Source organism: Lepidothrix coronata, unplaced genomic scaffold (assembly GCF_001604755.1).
Source record: "Lepidothrix coronata isolate B3197 unplaced genomic scaffold, Lepidothrix_coronata-1.0 Scaffold3, whole genome shotgun sequence".
Classification (NCBI taxonomy): domain Eukaryota; kingdom Metazoa; phylum Chordata; class Aves; order Passeriformes; family Pipridae; genus Lepidothrix; species Lepidothrix coronata.
Window position 1 is genome coordinate 1,331,200 of NW_016690183.1, and position 17,568 is coordinate 1,348,767.

Consider the following 17,568-nt stretch of genomic DNA (forward strand, 5'->3'; position numbering starts at 1 on the left):
TTTTCCTGACCAAGCTACGGACATTGGAAATTTGCACACACTGGCTGGATACATGCAGAACCAGTTTCTGCAGGGATCATATTTGACTTAAGAATTAAGGACTTGTGCTCCATAATGCAAATTGTTGAATGTGTTCAGCTTGGGTAAAACAGGAAGCATTTAGTATTAAATATAGCTGCCTAATGTGAATCTTATGGAAAGCTTCTTCCAGAATAGCAGTTAACTTTAATTACAGAAATTTTCAGGTTTACATGCACCACAACATGGTAGAAATCCACTAATTTTTTTAACAGCACTTCTGCTATTTCAGTGAATATCTTATCTCCATGGAGAAATCAGTTGATACGCAGCACTGACTTTTGAGGCAAGAGTGCCATACTTCAAAAAGTTATGAATATGGAGGATCTTTTTTCACTGCCAAGAAATTAAAAATAAATCCCCAAAGGTTCTATGTGCAAAGATTTTCAAAGGACCTATTTACCTAGGACAGTTTTGTTTGCCCAAAGATGGATATCCAGTGCTGTTTTAAATGTACTAGCGCATCGTGCTTGGCATCCAGCTGTTGCTGTTAAGGCACTTCTGCCATCCTCAGATATCCCAAGGTGTCTCAAATTGTGCTGGGTGCCTCTGTGCAGATACCAGATTCAAGCTCTTCATTTCCACTGGAAGCCAGTGAGATATGATGATTGATTTGACCCTTGCTGCTCCCTGGCCCTGTCTTCCTGAAGGCTGTGCCTGGAGACCACAAGCATTTCATGTCGCAGATCTCATGTCTGTCGTTTGCCTGTCTGTTCAGGGGAATATATATTTATGTGCATACACATGCATATATGTAGGGGGAAAATAAAAAAATATATAGGGGAATGTTCACATATATTTATATAAATATAAGTGTGGGCTTAGTACCAGTTATGCATTTACTTAGTAGTGGTTTTCTTAGGTGATATAGCAGACTAAGGTCCTGATTCTGAGAGAGGCAGAGAGCTTCTTACAAGCTGCTTGGCACTTGTTAACTTACAAGAAAAGTGCAGGGATTCAGCATATGCTTGAATTAGGCTCTAAAATAATGCTTGACTTAGGCTCTAAAATAATGGAGTATCTTCTTTATACCGTATTGATCGCTATCCTTTTATCCTTCTTCTCTTCTTTCACAGTGTAAATTACATATTTCTTTTTGATTTAGTATTTGTTGTAAGCATAAAACCACCAAGTGATTTTAGTTCATTATCATATTTTATCTCAAAACAGTACAATTTTCATTTCTTAGCTGACCACAAGAGGTTTAGCTAAGTGCTTTCTCTCTCCCACTCTCTTTCTGCAAACCCATCTGTGTTTGTTCATATCTCATATTTGTTTCACACTTTGTTTCCCTTCTAGATCATGAAATTATCCTTTACAGCCACAAAAACATCCCTATAATGATGACAGAGACACAGAAATTCATCTCATGAACTGGGTTTACTGTATAGCATTGGTAGGATCTTTCCCATTCTGTCTGACAAGTCTTCCCAGGGACACGCCCCACTCCACACCCTCAAAAGCCTGAGGATTGACCTCTCTAGAAGCCAACTTCCATAGCCCCTTCAATTCCTGTTGATTCAGTTGAGTCTCGGGCTTGTGGAGTATGATGATACACTTCAGCACAGGATTTCTGAGACCAAATGGGACTGCAAGTTCCTGTCAGGATATAGAAGTATTCAGCAGGCAAATATAATTTTACTGTTGGGAAAGGGACTGATTGAACTGGAGAGCAACTGTCTAATCAGAGCTTAAGCTAAATCATTCTATGTTAGTGAGCTATTGAGACTGAATGCATTAAGTAAAATAAGGTAATTTAAAGTGTAAAATAAATAATACAAAAAGAATTATGCAGTACAAATCAGATTACATACTTTTCTTTCAAACATCTTTATTAAGTAGCTGATAGCTACTTATTTACTGATCTTTATTCAGATTTTTAGATGCTGATATCCATGTTTAGTTTTTACTTGATGAGCAAGCAAAGTAGATATGAATTAATATTTTCTGAGATTTTTTTAATTGAAAATTTTCAGGAGGAGAGAGAATGAAAGTTATTTCTTTGCTTATTTCTTCAGTGTGTCTTTTGTGTTAACAGTAAAGGTTGGTTGTTAGCAAAAAACCAATAATAGAATAGAGACCTCTTATTTGGAAGTAATGGCTTAGGTTAAGTAAAATTGAGGTAGATAAATCTGGGGTGTTATGTTATATCATGTGATACAAATATGCAGAGCTGCTGAGCACATAAGCCTTGTGCCTTAGAAACACTTATGTTCAGTGCTGTTACTGTGGAGGGAGATGAAAGGGTCTTTGTAGAAGACCATGCTCCAGGTTCTTCAGTGTGGTAAACATACCAAATATTGACCAAAGTACAGGCTTGAAACAGAGCTGGAGCCTAGCTTTTTGTTAGTACCTATGAAACTCCACCGTCTTTCTCATTTAGCCAAACATCAAGCTTTTCTTCTCTGACTATGCCAGTACCACAGTGCCCCAGCAAACATGACCTGATGAGTTAGACCAGCTTATTAAACTGCAGAGCACCTTCCAGGAAGCCTCCTTTGGCAGTCAGAAAGCACAGTCGGAAAGAAAAGGAGGTGCAAAATTATTCCTACACTTGGCAGTCTCCAGCTTCTTCGAGAGCCTGTAGGATCTTCTGGCAACAGAAGAAAATGTGAGCAGCTTTCCATTGCTCAAAGTGAAATAATCGTGTATATCCTCTTAGCTGCATAATGAAATGGCTGGTCAGTTAAAGGTGGAATGAAGAAGCAATTTTCTCAACTCTACTGGCCCAAGTCACCATCTTCGTCACTTTCGTCTTTCCATTCCTGTTGCCCTAGCAATTCCATTCCGTAGCTCTGAGTAAAGCCACCTGGACAGGCACTCGAAGTGATGGTTTTGCACAGGTGTCTAGTATAACCCAGATGGAGGGTAAATGTGGTTATACTACTTCTGTTGATGATGTAAAACCTGTTTGTGTGTCTGCATTGTAACCCATAATTAGCCTCTCTCTCCAGAGCTATGCAGTACAAACATTGCAGTGGGAAATTTGAACCAAGCCAAGAAAGCCATTTCACTGGCAAACCTGAATGAGGCCTGGATGCTGTCTTAAACACCTCCTGAACAGAACCTATCTCTTCTTTTTGCACCTACCAGTTATAGGTGCCAGAATGAAAACTATTTTGCTGGTAGCTTTTGGTCCCCTGAGGCTGAATGATTTCTTCTGCAGGGCTAGATCTCATGATCCTCTTTGTGGTGTCCATAATATAAGATGTCTGTACACGGGCTTAAATGAAAAGCTGAGGCTAACAAGATGAGTTCTCAGTGGGATCCTTATGCTGTACAGCTGTAAACATTTAATTTAGGAGTCAGAATTAAGAATTTAGGCTGAGTCATAGAGGCAGTAACTTGCCCAAAATGAAGTTTCTGAACACATAAGCTGAGAGTTTGCTTCTCAAGGACCACAGATGAACTGATCACTGCAGTACTAGATTACCAAAATAAAGTATGTATACTCCATGTGACAGTAGAAGTAAATTGTAATTACGTTTTCACCTGAAAATGAAGACCTTGTGTTTTGTTTTACGTTCTCTGTTTCTTTTCCGTCTCAACCTATGCTTGAATTGTCTGTGATATTTCTCTTCCATCCCACTGTTTTCACTGTCTTTTCTGTATCCTCTGTTCTCTGCTCCTCTGTGTTCAGAGAAATGAGAACAGCAGGATTGCATGGATTTCCACTTCTTTTCCCTCTTTTCTTCACTGGAGGGGGGCTTGATACAAATGATAGACTGTGAAATGGATTATCACGGGTGGGTTTAGTTTGAAATAGCTGTGTATCAACCCTATCTCACCCATTCTGTCTCTGTGCTGATTTGACACCCTGCTCAAATGGCTAAATTTAAAGAGTTCATAATGTCTGAAAATTTGGAGTTCTTTTACAGTCTATTTCAGTGAAGGGAACTGACTATATTCTAAGCAATAAAAAACCATCAGAGCCTGCAATGCAAAGACCAGGCAGAAAAGTTTTTCCCCACAGAATTAGTATTACTTGCAATAAAAAAACCCAAAAACAGAGCACCATGTTCAAACCATGTTTAATTTAGCTGCATTAACCCTCATCTGTTTGTAAAATGTGCTTTCATCCTCAGTTCGTATTTCCTGTATGTCTGAACAGAGACACCAGATGTGCACAAAGAGAGTGACGGGCTAAACTGGACAGACTTTAGACTGGGAGCTGTACTTTTACCAGAGTTTGAGGCTATTCAATTCCATGTGAAATTTTGTTTGATCCAGTTCCTGTTTACTGCAACCATGGATTAAGTATACAGTCTTGAAGAGACTAAAATTAAAAGGTGTTTTATGCAATTATTTTAATATTCAACAGAAATCATATTGAATTCAAAGGTAGAATTTTGTTTAAATAGAGATGGAAATATTTTTTAGGTCAATGCATAATTGACTTATGAAACACACATGAGAACAAGAACGTCATCTGCAAAAAAACAATGAAAATGCATAAAATCTAGTGTTCACTAATTAAAGCTAACAAAAGAAGCAAGATGCATCTGTATACAATTTATCTTTTCTGCAAATGATTTCATGTGGAAGTTAAAAAGGCTAGATCTACATCTGAAATCTGTGAGCAGTTAATAAGAGCATTTATTCATAGAATCATTTAGGCTGGAAAAGACCCTTAAGATGATTGAGTTCAACCATTAAACCAGCGCTGCCAAGTTCACCACTAAACCATGTTCCAAAGTGCCATGTCTACACTATCTCCAGGGATGTTGACTCAAACACTTCCCTGAGCAGCCTGTTCTAATGCTTGAGAAGTCTTTCAGTGAAAAATTTTTTTCTCATATCGAATCTAAACTTCTCCTGGCACAATTTGAGGGGCCATTTCCTCTAATCTTATTATATTCTAACATATGTGTCCAACAACTATTCATACAAACTTGTGAATGGCCCTGAAAGAGACATAAGGACAGGTACAAGTTATTAGGAAAAGTGCCCCAGCAAATCAGTGTGAATTTCTGAATGTGCAACTGGGCCAAGGGTGGCATCACATAGTCAAAACTTCTTATTTCCAGTCAGAAATCTATTTGCTGTATTCTGTACTAAATCAAGCATACTAATCATCTGGGTGGGAAGCTGTTAAATATAGTATTGCAAAATCCAGTAGGATAGATCAGAAATAAATGATCAGTGTTAGAGGAGGAGCAGAGCTCAAGCTAAAAACTGCTTTTTCCCCCTGCAGTGTTCTACAGATCCACCAGAACACCTGACTTAATTCTGTGATTCGCAAAGACACCAAAACTCCTTTGGTTCTTCATGCTTCCAGAATTTTGGCAACAGAAATGAGACAATCTGTTTAATTTCCTGGGTGAGAAGGATAAACAATGCTGTTTTAACATACTACACAGTCTGTCGCTTTTGCATTTAATAGTGCTATTCACATTGTACCTTAGGCCAGCTGTGGGCATGTAACCATGACTGGAGTAAATATTTTAAAAACTGGATTTTGACGATTGGTTATTCTGAAATACAGCAATCTAAGGACATGGAAAGAAATATTTCAGATTGGCAATTCGCACCAAGTTTACTACCTTATCTGAGTCTCTTAGACTGGTTGATTAAACAGAATACTAAAAGGATTAATCATTAAAGCCCTTAAAATAAACTTGTATTTGCTTCATGGAAGAATAGAAATTTCACCATCTAGTGGCTGCCAGTCAGGGTCAAAGTTACCCTGTTCACAGGGCTCAATCACTGATCAAGAAAGTGCAGACAGAACACGTTTATATTTTAGGCTCTTGACACTGTATACTTGATTGCAGTTAACAGGAACTGGATCAAACAACTCTCTATGTGCAATCTAATCTTCTCAGACTTTGAGACATAGAGGTTGTGGTCTGAAGTCTCTTCACTTTAGCACATCAGCCACTTGGTGCATATCTGGTGTCTGTTCACATATTCGTAAAACATGAACTGAGGATGAAAGCATATTTTATGAAAGTATTTTTCTTGTAGCCAACTGAGGGTTAATACACTTAAACAAATAAAGCTTGCTTTGAACATGATGCTCTGTTTTGTTGTAAGTAGTAATAATCCTATGGGGAAGAAAACTTACCTGCCTAATCCTTGTAGGATCTGCCTAAACCTTGCAGTCTCTTCTTGTTCATTATTTATAGTTCTGTGTAGCGAAATACACTGGGAAAGCACTCTGTGTTTAGGACTTTTGTGAAATCTTGAAGTTCCCTAGACTGAACAGAATTCTAATTCTGGGGAGAATGCAAAAACAAGCGGTGTCTGCCTTTTATCTAGCATCCCTGCCTTTGTCTGCTGTGCAACTGAAGTGTGCAAATAGCTTCATAGAAATAATAGTTCCATTCTATTTAGGGTACAAAGATAAATGAGTACTGAAAGCTTGTGGAAGTGCAGGATAATGTTGGGTTTTGCTATGAAGATACAAGCAAAGATCCCATTCTTCGGGTAGTTGGATCAAATCTCTGATTTCTCAAAGATGTCACAGTGTTAATACTCTCACTATAGAACTCTGTAGAACTGTAGTGCAGTGACACTAGATAACTCATAGTCTGTCTAATGGAGACAAATAGCTATGGACACATGTCAGAATAATTGGTGTCAAGTTAATTTGATTTGTTCATTTAACAAATTGAATTGTTTCAGCTAATTACATAGTGTGGCATAAATGTGATTAGGGATGTTCAGAGAAGAAAAGTATTCCTTTTTTCCTCCACTAAATTAATGAAAATTTTGAGAAAAATGTACACTCGGAGTATGCAACAATGTCCAGCTTCACATGCTGAATTTTGCAGCCTCCATTTCAGCATGAGTCTCCTGGGCTTCTGAACTGACTGATGCAGCATCCCCCTCAAGGTCCCCAAAATACTCTCTGAAAAAGACTCTCTTAGCTATTCTGCTCCACGCCTACACAAGAAACCCCCCTGTCTCTGTTAGATGGAGACATCTCAGCTAGGTGTGTAAGTGGTGTCACTGCTTCCTGTAACCCTGATGAAGTGGACAAAGTGAAGGACTGTTCAAAATTCTAGTACCTTCCAATTTCTTGGTCTACTGCCTTCCCTAAGCAGTGGCTTAAGACGTCAGGGATATTAAAGTTTGCTGATAATAAATACAGAAATACATAAAATTCAACTTTTTTGGGTTACGTAGAAAATACTCTCTGTGAAATCAACCCAATTCCCCTTTGTCCTTTGGAGTGTCCTTTTATAGATTATAGTGGGTTTACTCTGTTCTAATTTCCATTTATTGCTTTTTTTTCTTGAACATTTTGGGAGTAAAGCTGGCAATATATATAGCAATTAAGTTATATTTACATTATTTTGATTTATTTTTTCTTATTATAGACTCTTTTCAAAATTCATTCCAGCACTGATTCCTTTACTTCAGAAAGCTTGCAGAAAAATGTTTGGATGCTTCTGGTTTAACCAATGTTACTTAGTCTCACTTTAGTTCCCTGTGAAACTGCGCTTTCATGACATAGAAGTAGCAAAGCAGAGTAGCAAAGCAGCAAGGCAGAGTTCAGACTCCTGAGGTGCTCATTGGGGTACAAATATATTTAGGAAACTTGAAATAAAAATTCGAAGTAGAGTGTGAGAGAAATACTGTCCATATTTTTGTATAATGGTGCTTTAACAAAAGTCTAGAGATCGAGGTAGAAAGTCTTGGATCTGTATAGCTGTGGTTGATGTGTTCCCAATCAGCTAGGTGGGGTCCAGCCCCTTCTCCCAAGTAGCAAGTGACAAGAGGAAACAACCTCAAGTTGCACCAGGGGAGGTTTAGATTTGGTATTAGGAAAAATTCCTTCACTGGTAGGGAAGGAACTGGTAGACATTGGAACAGGCTGTCCAGGGAAGTGATAGAATCACCATCCCTGGAAGTGTTCAAGAGGTATCTATTCTGTTTTGTTTCACTGGGGTTTGTTTTGTTTTTTAAATCTGTGTATTTCTTGCACCCCATCTGTTCTGTATGTTGTAAGACTTGTGGGCAGATGCTTTCCTCTCCATGTTTCAACAGGGCCTGGCAGGGAGTCGTAACTGGAAGTCCACGTTCTACTGAATTGTAGTGAGTAGAAGAGTAACCCAGATCTCCTGAACCTCCTCACCCAAAGTGTTAGCTGTAATATCACCAACTGGATGATCAATTGCATGTGTAAAGTTTACTATTAAAGTGATTGTGTGCGTTGTGATTTATAAATCATGTCACAGGCAGAAGTAGGAATTACTTTGGTCCCAGGCAGCAATGTCAGGTTTCAGCACATCTCTGACTGGAAATGGCTGAGCACTGCAGAACAGATTCACTGACTCAACTCCCATTGGAATTGAGAGAAAACATCTTGTGGTCACCCTAATCTATGTTTCCTGTCTGTGGCTTTAAATTATGACACAATAACCTGTACTCTGTCAAAATGTGTTTCATTTCACAAAAGAAATCTTGAAACATTAATTACTAAAAGACCTCGTGGTTTCTTTTTGCTATTGTAGTACAAGCGTAAACCTGCAGTACTTTGTAACTTACAGCAGCAGTTAAAAAGAGACTGTTTACAAAATCATGGAGTAGTTGAGGTAGGAAGGGACCCTGAATTTCATCTGCTTTAGTTTCCACTGCTCAAAGTGGCATCAGCTAGAACAAGTTACCCGGAACTGTGTCCAGATGGGTTTTGAATATCTCCAAGGATGGAGACTCCACCACCACTCTTGGCATTCTGTTCCAGTGTTTGACCACCTTCACCATACCAGATTCTTCTGTGCAACTGCACAAAGACCTCTGAATTTTTCTTGTTTTCTCCCTGTCTACATGCATTACTGTACAGGCACTTCAGAGCCACCTAGTGCAGTTGATTTCTCAGAAAAGTTGTAAGTGCTTTGCCCATGACACTTTCCTGTAGGTATACCCTCATTTATGTGCACATACTTCATGTGGTCACCCTCAGCACAAGATCTCTCTTGACCATAGTACCCTGCAGTCTTTGCTCCACCACTACCTCCCCATCATCCCTGTTTTAAAGCTCTCCTCGCCAGGCTGATCAGCCTGTCGGCAGGGATGTTTTGCCCTATTTTTCATTCTTATTCAAGGCAGCTTGAGACCAGTGGAGCCACAGGCAAAGCCACATGTGACTTAGACGCAGCAGTACTGATAGAATAGGACAATGAGGAATGCTTGTGTGAGGAGCAGTGATGGGAGTGGAAAAAGTGAGAAGGCAGTAAGTCAGGAAATAGCCCTCTCTCAATTGAGAAAATAATTCAACAAAAAGGGGAAGCAGTTGTGTGCTTATGACATTTATTTAATCTTTAAAATCTTTGATGGAAAATACTTGTGTTTTGAAGATCTCAACTGTCTGTTGTTGACACAATTTGGCTGAATTCATGTGTGCATGAATACATATACATACATAGACAGCCAAAGAAAATACTTCTTAGTGAATAAAAATTGTTTGACTCTACTTAAAAAAGAAAAGAATCCACAATATGTATGACCCACCCTGTATATGATCATCAAACTGAAACATTCATGCAGCATTTCTCCCACAGCATTGTAAAATTATGAACAACAAATATAGAATCAAATTCTGTCCTTCATCCCTGTGATGGACAGCTTATTCTAGACTGTGCTTTAATAGTCTTTCCTGCACCCATGTGTCAGATTAAATGGTAGAAATGCCAACTGGATGATAAAGTAGTATCATTTCTGGAAGTATTGGCTTTTAAAGTTAATCTTCAGTAGGATGCTTTACTGCAGGCATGTGCATACATCAGATAACCTTGGCATGCAGAGAGTATTTTAAGACCCACATAATTTTCAAACACCCTTTAATATTTAGTGAGAGTCATGATACATTCCATGCACATAAGATCAGAGACAGACCTTCCAGGCTTGTTTTACTTCTCAGGATAGATGCCAAATTGGGAACCCACAGTGATGTATTTTGTTTTTCTCTAGACAGTTAATGTGGCAGAAGAAGCTTTTTCATGTTGTTCCATTGACATCTGAGCCCTGGTCTTGGTCAGCCATCTCACAGAGATGGCAAGGAGAATAATAAATACAACTGTCTTCACATGCTTATCTTTTAATCTGAGATTTCCAAAACAAATGCTGCCAACTAATAAGGTATGCTGGTATGGATTCTGGGATCTTGAAGTGTGATGTCAGAAAATTCACTGTAGTAGCTAAACTCCAGCACCTGGTGCTACCAGTACTGTCCAGAATCAACCTGTTTAACCAGAGGCAATACTATCCATAACTACTTCTGTTCTCTTTCTGTTTATCCACTGACGATACAAAAAAAGAAAAAAAAAAAAAGCTCCTTCCTTAAGCTTTACATTTAACCAATGTAATTTTATATCCACACATTCACAAAACAAAAGATTCAGAGATTTTGTAGCAAACAACATGCTTACAGATTTTCACATTGAGCTAAATGCTACTTAGAAGGAGGAAGAAGTGCATGTAAGATTAGATTCAAAATAATTCTATGAAATGTATCTGGCCCCTTTATGCAGCAACCTGCTACACGAGGGAGAGGAGAAAAGCAAATCCTGGCCTTGATCTCAAAACAATGTAAACCACTTTTAGTATGTTGACTTGTAGAACAAGTGAGGCATGAAAACAAAAGCACAGAGCTCTCAGTAGTGGCAGTGAATATTTTATCTTACCAACAGAAAGCAACAAGAGACTAAATCTTTAAAGCATATGCTGTGCTGACAGTGCTCACTCATTGTGGCATTTGCAACCCCAGCTGCATTCGAGCCTGTGCCGTAGAAGCACCGTAAGAGTGTGTTGCTCCTATTGCCCTTTACTGGCCCTTACCCAGGTGAAGGAGCTTTTCTCTGTTGCTCATGCTGCCCTGTATAAACAGATGTTCAAACAATTATTTCTTTCCCTGAAGTGAAATTGGAGAGATTTTAGCATCATTAGCTCTTCTGAAATTTTCACAGTGCTGAAAAGTATCTCTAGATGACTGTAGCTTTTTGTATATAAACCAACCTTCCTGACCTTTTGCAAATATCCAATGTAAATGCCATTCTAAAATTCAGTGACTGAGTCCTTATAGAAATGTTGAAGCAGGAGTACCACTGTTATTGCTGTGTTGTTGTTTGAGTGCAATTGGTAAGAATATTTAGAGGGTGATTCAGTGGTATGGTAGCAAATATTCACCACTCTCTGTCAGAGATAATTTTGACTAAGTCTAATGAGTTAAGAGTTAGTGCATTGATTAAAGATAAAGCAAGATGCTCCTCTGGGAATGTGTTTCAATGTGTGTACTCTCTGATTTTTCCTGGCACCCACTTGTTTGTTGTTCTCTCCCAGCTGAGGCATGAGATTCAGAGGGAATTGGAGAATGTTGCTTATAAATTATGGAGTTACTGCCTCATCCTGTCATCAATTATGTCAGTCTATCCTTCCCTACTCAGCTTTTTCTCCTATCTTTTGTCAACTTGTAAGGTTTCTACCTTCCCCGGTTAAGACTGTTGGCCATCACTGCATCCATTCTCAGTCCAGGTCTTTTGTGTGGAATCCCAATAGTCCGACACTGATTTCTTGTTTCCTACCTCATATTTGAGCAATTCAGGAAGTTTTGGGTGATTCACAAGTGCAATTACATAGTAGCATTTCAAGACATCCCCAGTTCTGATTCGGAGAGACTGCTTTGAAGAATGTGGGTGACGAGCTTTAGAGAAAGTAAGGAGATGATGTGGATTGTGGTTTGGTAAAGGAGGGGTAAGCAGAAGGCACAAGCTAAATCCTGGAATTATACATAATATGCATAATTCCTGCTAAATGTGACCAGTTGGGTTCTGCACTATGCAGGAGTAAGAGCAGCAACCAGTTCACTTCCAGCTCGGCTTCATTCTTAGGTTTGATATCCCGTTTCAGAGCTGCTGCCAGGCTTCTTGGCACCCTCTCCATCTCCTACAGCCAAACCCACAGAAGAGCCTTCAGCAGCTCCAGCGTCCCAGGCAAGCTCTGGTTTTGGCTCAGACACAGCATGCCCACCTTCCTACCAGAGATGTCAGTAGTCAGGAAGGCAGGTACTCCAGCATAGAACAAAAGCTTTTCTACCCTTAGAAGAGGGGCTATTCTGGTAGATACTCCCAATATAGCTTTAATCCAATTAGCTGGGGTACCAGTGGCAAATGGGTCTCCATAGTGCTATGGAGATTCAAGCACCCAAACCTGAGTGCTGGCTGCAGGCTGGATTCTCAGCTCCCAGATATTCATTATTATTGCTACCTAGGCATAGTGAATTTAAATTGGGAATTACCCACATTTCTGCATTTACATTTCTGACTGTACTGTAGGTGTTTGTTTTATCCTCACACTATGGGCATTTTGTAATAGGAATATTATGTAGATGGGACAAAATAATAAAGAAAAATTTACAACTAAGTTTCTTTATTAAGTTGCTAAAATGTAAATTCGTTCACTGACTAAACTCTCTTGAAGTATCAACGTGGCTTCTGACCTGATTGTAGTTTAAGTTCTTTCCCCAAGCAACTATCAAGCAAAGATACTCCTAAAATAATAGGGGGAAAAATAATGCCACGGGGAAAAGTTTCTTGGGGATGAGAGGATAGGATTGTTTATCATCTAGCAATGTCCTACTTTTATTGTAATTTTAAAATCCTTTTTTTACAGATAGACTTTCTGGTCAAGCTTCAGATGCTTTTGTTTGAGTAGCCGCAACCTCCCTATGGACTCAACAGATGTATCACGAAATGGCATTGCTCACTGGGAATGCAGATCCTGAGTTCAGCACTTACTCCTTCAACAACTTGGAAAACCTGTGTGAAGTGCAAACCAAGAAAGGATTCTTCTACAAAAAGGCCAAACTTTTGCATCCTGGAGAAGACTTGTGCTGCTTAGCCCGCATCGATGACCGGTCCAGGTTTGTGATCATCAATGTAGGCGGTATTAAATACAAAATTCCATGGACCACCTTGGAGAACTGCCCCTTGACCAGGCTTGGGAAGCTAAAGTCTTGCAACAACTATGATGAGATCATGAACATCTGCGATGATTATGATGTTAGCTGCAATGAATTTTTTTTTGACCGTAATCCTAGTGCCTTCAGGACAATCATGACTTTCCTGACAGCTGGGAAGCTGAGGCTTCTCAGGGAGATGTGTGCTCTTTCTTTCCAGGAGGAGCTTGTGTACTGGGGGATAGAAGAGGACCACCTGGAGTGGTGCTGTAAAAAGAGATTGCGACAGAAAGAGGAAGAGGCAGCTGAGGCCAGGCTGTTTGAAAGGGAGATGGTATTTAGTGAAACTGCGCAATGTGCCTTCCAGGACACTAGCCGATTGAGTTTGTGCATGAGAAAGCTTAGGGATATGGTAGAGAACCCCCACTCAGGGATCCCAGGGAAGATCTTTGCTTGTATTTCAATCTCTTTTGTTGCCATCACTGCAGTCAGCCTCTGCATCAGCACCATGCCAGATGTCAGAGAAGAAGAAGATCGGGTAAGTGCAGCTGGTTTTGGAGTAAAGCGTGTTTTGCATTTTGTCTCCTTGGGGAAGGTGACAGGCAAAATCATTCCAGCAAATATGAAGGTATTGCATTCAGTGCGTAAGGAGTGGAGGGTTGTCTGGGGTAGAGCACACAAAGCATTATGTCACTTCAAACTGAGGGAAGATTGGGCCAAACACTGCCTTGCCAGAACAGCTTTGCCAGTTCACACCAGCAGATAGTTTTGCCCAACAGGTTTGTTTTCTGACATCTCTAACCAGATGACAAACCAGCTATCGTGGGGATAAAAATCAGCCTTGCTTGTGGCTTAATGTTTTGAGATTAGGTTTAGAGTTAACAGAGCAGTTTTCCCTAAGGGTACTTTAACACTTTGAATGAACTCTCAGTACCCCAGTGTAAAAACCATATCTAAAGTATTTTGATGTTATAGGGTGAGATAAAGGCCAAGGAAGCTGAGGCAGCAACTTAACAGCAGAAACAGAGCAATTGTCCCAATTTTCAGATGTGTTTAGTATTCTCAAGCGTAAGCTGTGGATGATTTATGCCCTTGAAAATCAAGTCTTACATATATTTTGTTTATTCTTCAGTTCACCAAATTCCCTAAGGGTTTAGTCCCTTATTTTGTGCAAGCAGTTCACTTTCCTAGGATTAATTCTATGTATGCCAGTGAGAGCTTATCTGAAAAATGATAGAGGAGGACATCATGTTTTATTTACATATAGGCTGAAATGCAGTCTAAGGGATCTGGGAGGTGGGGGTGTTTTGAAGAGTTCATGGCCTCTCTGGTTTTACCCAAGTCCAAGCTTGATACTAAATGTGTAGGCTTATTTCCCAGCCCCATGGTCATTAAATGTGGTTGTGAACTTCAGCTACTAACTACTTCACCCCCCAAAGTTCTGCCTCTCAGCTGAAGGCTAAGCGCTCCTGGAAGCAGCAATCTCCCTGTGTGCCATCACCCAGGGGCTAGATGGCTCGTCCCCCAATGCCACTAGCAGAAAAGAGGGTGGTCATTTACTGTTTTGTTGCATTGGAAATAAAATGTATGCTGATGGAAGATGGGTCCAGCCACTGCAGAGAGACCCCTGCGTTTGACTGATTACCTCATGTACCATTAAATCCACCCTTTGCTTGCCAGGTCTGTTGAGATTACACATCAACTGAGTATTTTGATATGGAATCAGACTCACTCAGTAGCAGCCAAATAAAAAGATGAAACATTTGGTATGTTAATTGATATATGATTTATTATAAGATCTCTATTTTAAAGGCTTTTTATGGTTTAAAAGTTGAGGATACTGGGTACTAATTAACACTATATTGTCCTAATAATTTTAAAAGAAATATCATTTCCAAAACATATGTCTTTTACTCTAATTAACCATCAGTTCTCCAGTATCTTGGAATTCTAAGCACAAGGGATATTTTACTGTTGAAAACTGAGGTGTATTTAGTGTTCAAATGTTCCTGGGTTTAAGTGAGAGCTGAGCAATTACTTCTAGAATTCACAGAGGTTAGGCACCTTATATTGTTATTAATGGTATAAACATAAATAGGGACTCATAATAATTGGCTAATAATGTTTTGTTGGGTGGAGCGGGGTAATAGTGAGGATAAAGCAAGAGTATGAAAGAAGCCTGGATTTCTTGGTAAGCTGGGACCATTAGAAGTAGCACATTTTCATAATCGAATGCAAAACTGTGCAATAAAGATGAATGCAGACTTGCTCTTGTAAAAGCAGAGTCTGACTCCCAAAATGAGATTCTAAATAGGATTTAGGGTACAACTGCTGTAAGTTCCTATTGCAGCATAAAGTCAGAAGGGTTAATGTCACCCTTGAGTATCTAAGCTGAGGAGCAGTGATTAGAAGCTGGAAGATTTCTTGTGCCTGTATTGGTGAGACTGACATTAGAATGCTGCAGTCGACTCTCACATTACTATTTTTAATGGTGTTTTGAAAAAGTGGAAGAGGGTGAAAAAACCTGTAAATCTTAGACACCTGTAGAAAATGCCATACAGTAAGAAACTTGAACATTTCAGTTAATTTACATTATTGGGAGGAAGGTGAGTGGATTAAGCACATAAGTGGTTTTTTATGAGGGGAGGAGAACTGTATCATCTAAAAGACCTTTAAAGTAAGCAAGGAGATGATGCATGGATAAAAGCTGAATCCTGGGAAATTCATATGGGAAACTATATGCCAATTTTTAATACCACAGTGATTAATTACTGGGACAGACTAGGAAGAGAATTAATAGATTCTGTATTTTTAGACTTTTTCAGTTCAAAGCTCAGTGCCCTCCTGGTAGGTAGCCTTCAGCTAAACACGCTCTATTTCAATCAAAAGTAAATTACCAATTGCAGATCAAGTTACAAAAGCGAAATGCTTGCAATGCAGAGAAGATCAGAATAAATTCTCCTATGTTTTTCTGTGTCCTTACATTCTAAAAGCACAGAGCTCCTGCAAATAATCTTTGTTCTGCTCTTTGCACAGGGAAGGTCTGTGGACAGATTGGAAAGGGGTATTTTGTTTGAGACAAAGGTGGCTCTCTTGCACAGGGGACAGGTGAAGGATCACTTCTGGCTGGGTAGGGAATCAGGCATCTGCCCACATGGAATCACTTGTAAGGTCAGAAACGTAGGCTGCAAACTCTTTGTGTATACTCTCTATGTGGCTTAGCAAGCCAATGCAGCTCTTCACATAACAAGTGTGGAGAGAAGAGAGATCATGTGAGTTCAAATTCATGTTAATCATTCTGAGCTGTGTCCCCAGTATCTAGATTAAAATTTGTGCCCGGCGATAGTTCTTTGGTCTGGTTTTGCAGTCTCCTAACAAGCAGAAAATGGATTTTCCAGGTTTTCTGGCTGGCATTACTGTTGTTATGGTTCTGTGTCAGAGCTGGTGTTTTTACAGAAAACAAAAGCTCTATGTGCCATCTATCTCTCCTGTTATCGCTTCAGGGAAAGACAGAGGAACCAATCATGAAAAAACCCATGCTGTGGTTTTGCTGGGGGGAGCAATTTTCCATACCCCAATCCTTTAATGCCATCTGAATGGATGAGCTGTTACACCCAGTGATGTCCTGCAGAGGTGTAAATGACCTCAGACAAGATGCAAGTGTGGGATCTTGAAAGTTAGAAGTAATGACCAAGTGGGTGAGGAAATTATTTAAGGTGCCTGCCTATCTCTTTTAAAATACAGCAGAAGACTCAATCATACATTTTGTTAACTTTATCAAATGGTCCAGATGTTCTGGATGACAGTTGCAATCCCTAGTGGTTTAACAAGAATGGGAAGGATGGTGTTCCCCTGTACTGTATATGTCTTGTTCTTACTAATGGTCACCTTGATTCACCTTGTGTTACTCTTTTTGGGAATTAGTATCATGTGTTTCAGATGCTGCACAATTATCAGTAAAGTTAACAGAATCAGATACTAAATTATGTTTTACTTACTGAACTAGGACTTATATTTTGTCAATTTTTTCTCATTTAGCTTTTATTTCCTGATTAAATTAAATAAAATCCACTGGTCCAGTAATATGTATAATAGCTGCTTCTGGAAATTTCAAGAAAGGGATACTTCAAATGTATAAAGAAAACAAACCTGTGAAGACAGTCACATTCTTCTGTGTAAAGTAACAAGACAATGCTAATTTTTTAATTTCAACATTTTCAGAACGGGAGATTTCTATGTAAGATTTAGATTTCATGGTGAAAAGTCTTCTCTAAAGGTAAAATCTACTGAGACAGAATCATAGCAGGAACCCTCAGTGACTGAGTTCTTTCAAGACCACCACAAAACTCATCTCCAAGACGTAAAAATGTCCAGAGGCATAAAAATATCCTTAAGGCATTTTAGGCGTATGATACCTTTAAGTGGGCTTCTCAACTCTGTAAACAAATGGCCAGGCATTGAGTGACTTAAGGAAAGCAGCTAATACATCAGTCTTAAAACAGATGGGGATACATTACAGCAAAAACTTTAAACACATTAGGAGCTGAACAACCAAAAGACATTGAGAGATTCAACTTGAAGCCAGATGG

The 17,568-nt window shown here is 39.3% G+C and overlaps 1 protein-coding gene across 1 annotated transcript in view; it reads left to right on the plus strand.

The window, feature by feature from the left end:
* Positions 1 to 17,568, plus strand: part of KCNG2 (potassium voltage-gated channel modifier subfamily G member 2) — a 54,991-nt gene that overhangs the window by 16,668 nt on the left and 20,755 nt on the right. The window contains exon 2 of the mRNA XM_017820042.1: positions 12,694 to 13,517. Within this exon, the coding sequence (XP_017675531.1) occupies positions 12,762 to 13,517 (756 nt within the window). The 5' untranslated portion in view covers positions 12,694 to 12,761. The remainder of the gene's footprint in view (positions 1 to 12,693; positions 13,518 to 17,568) is intronic.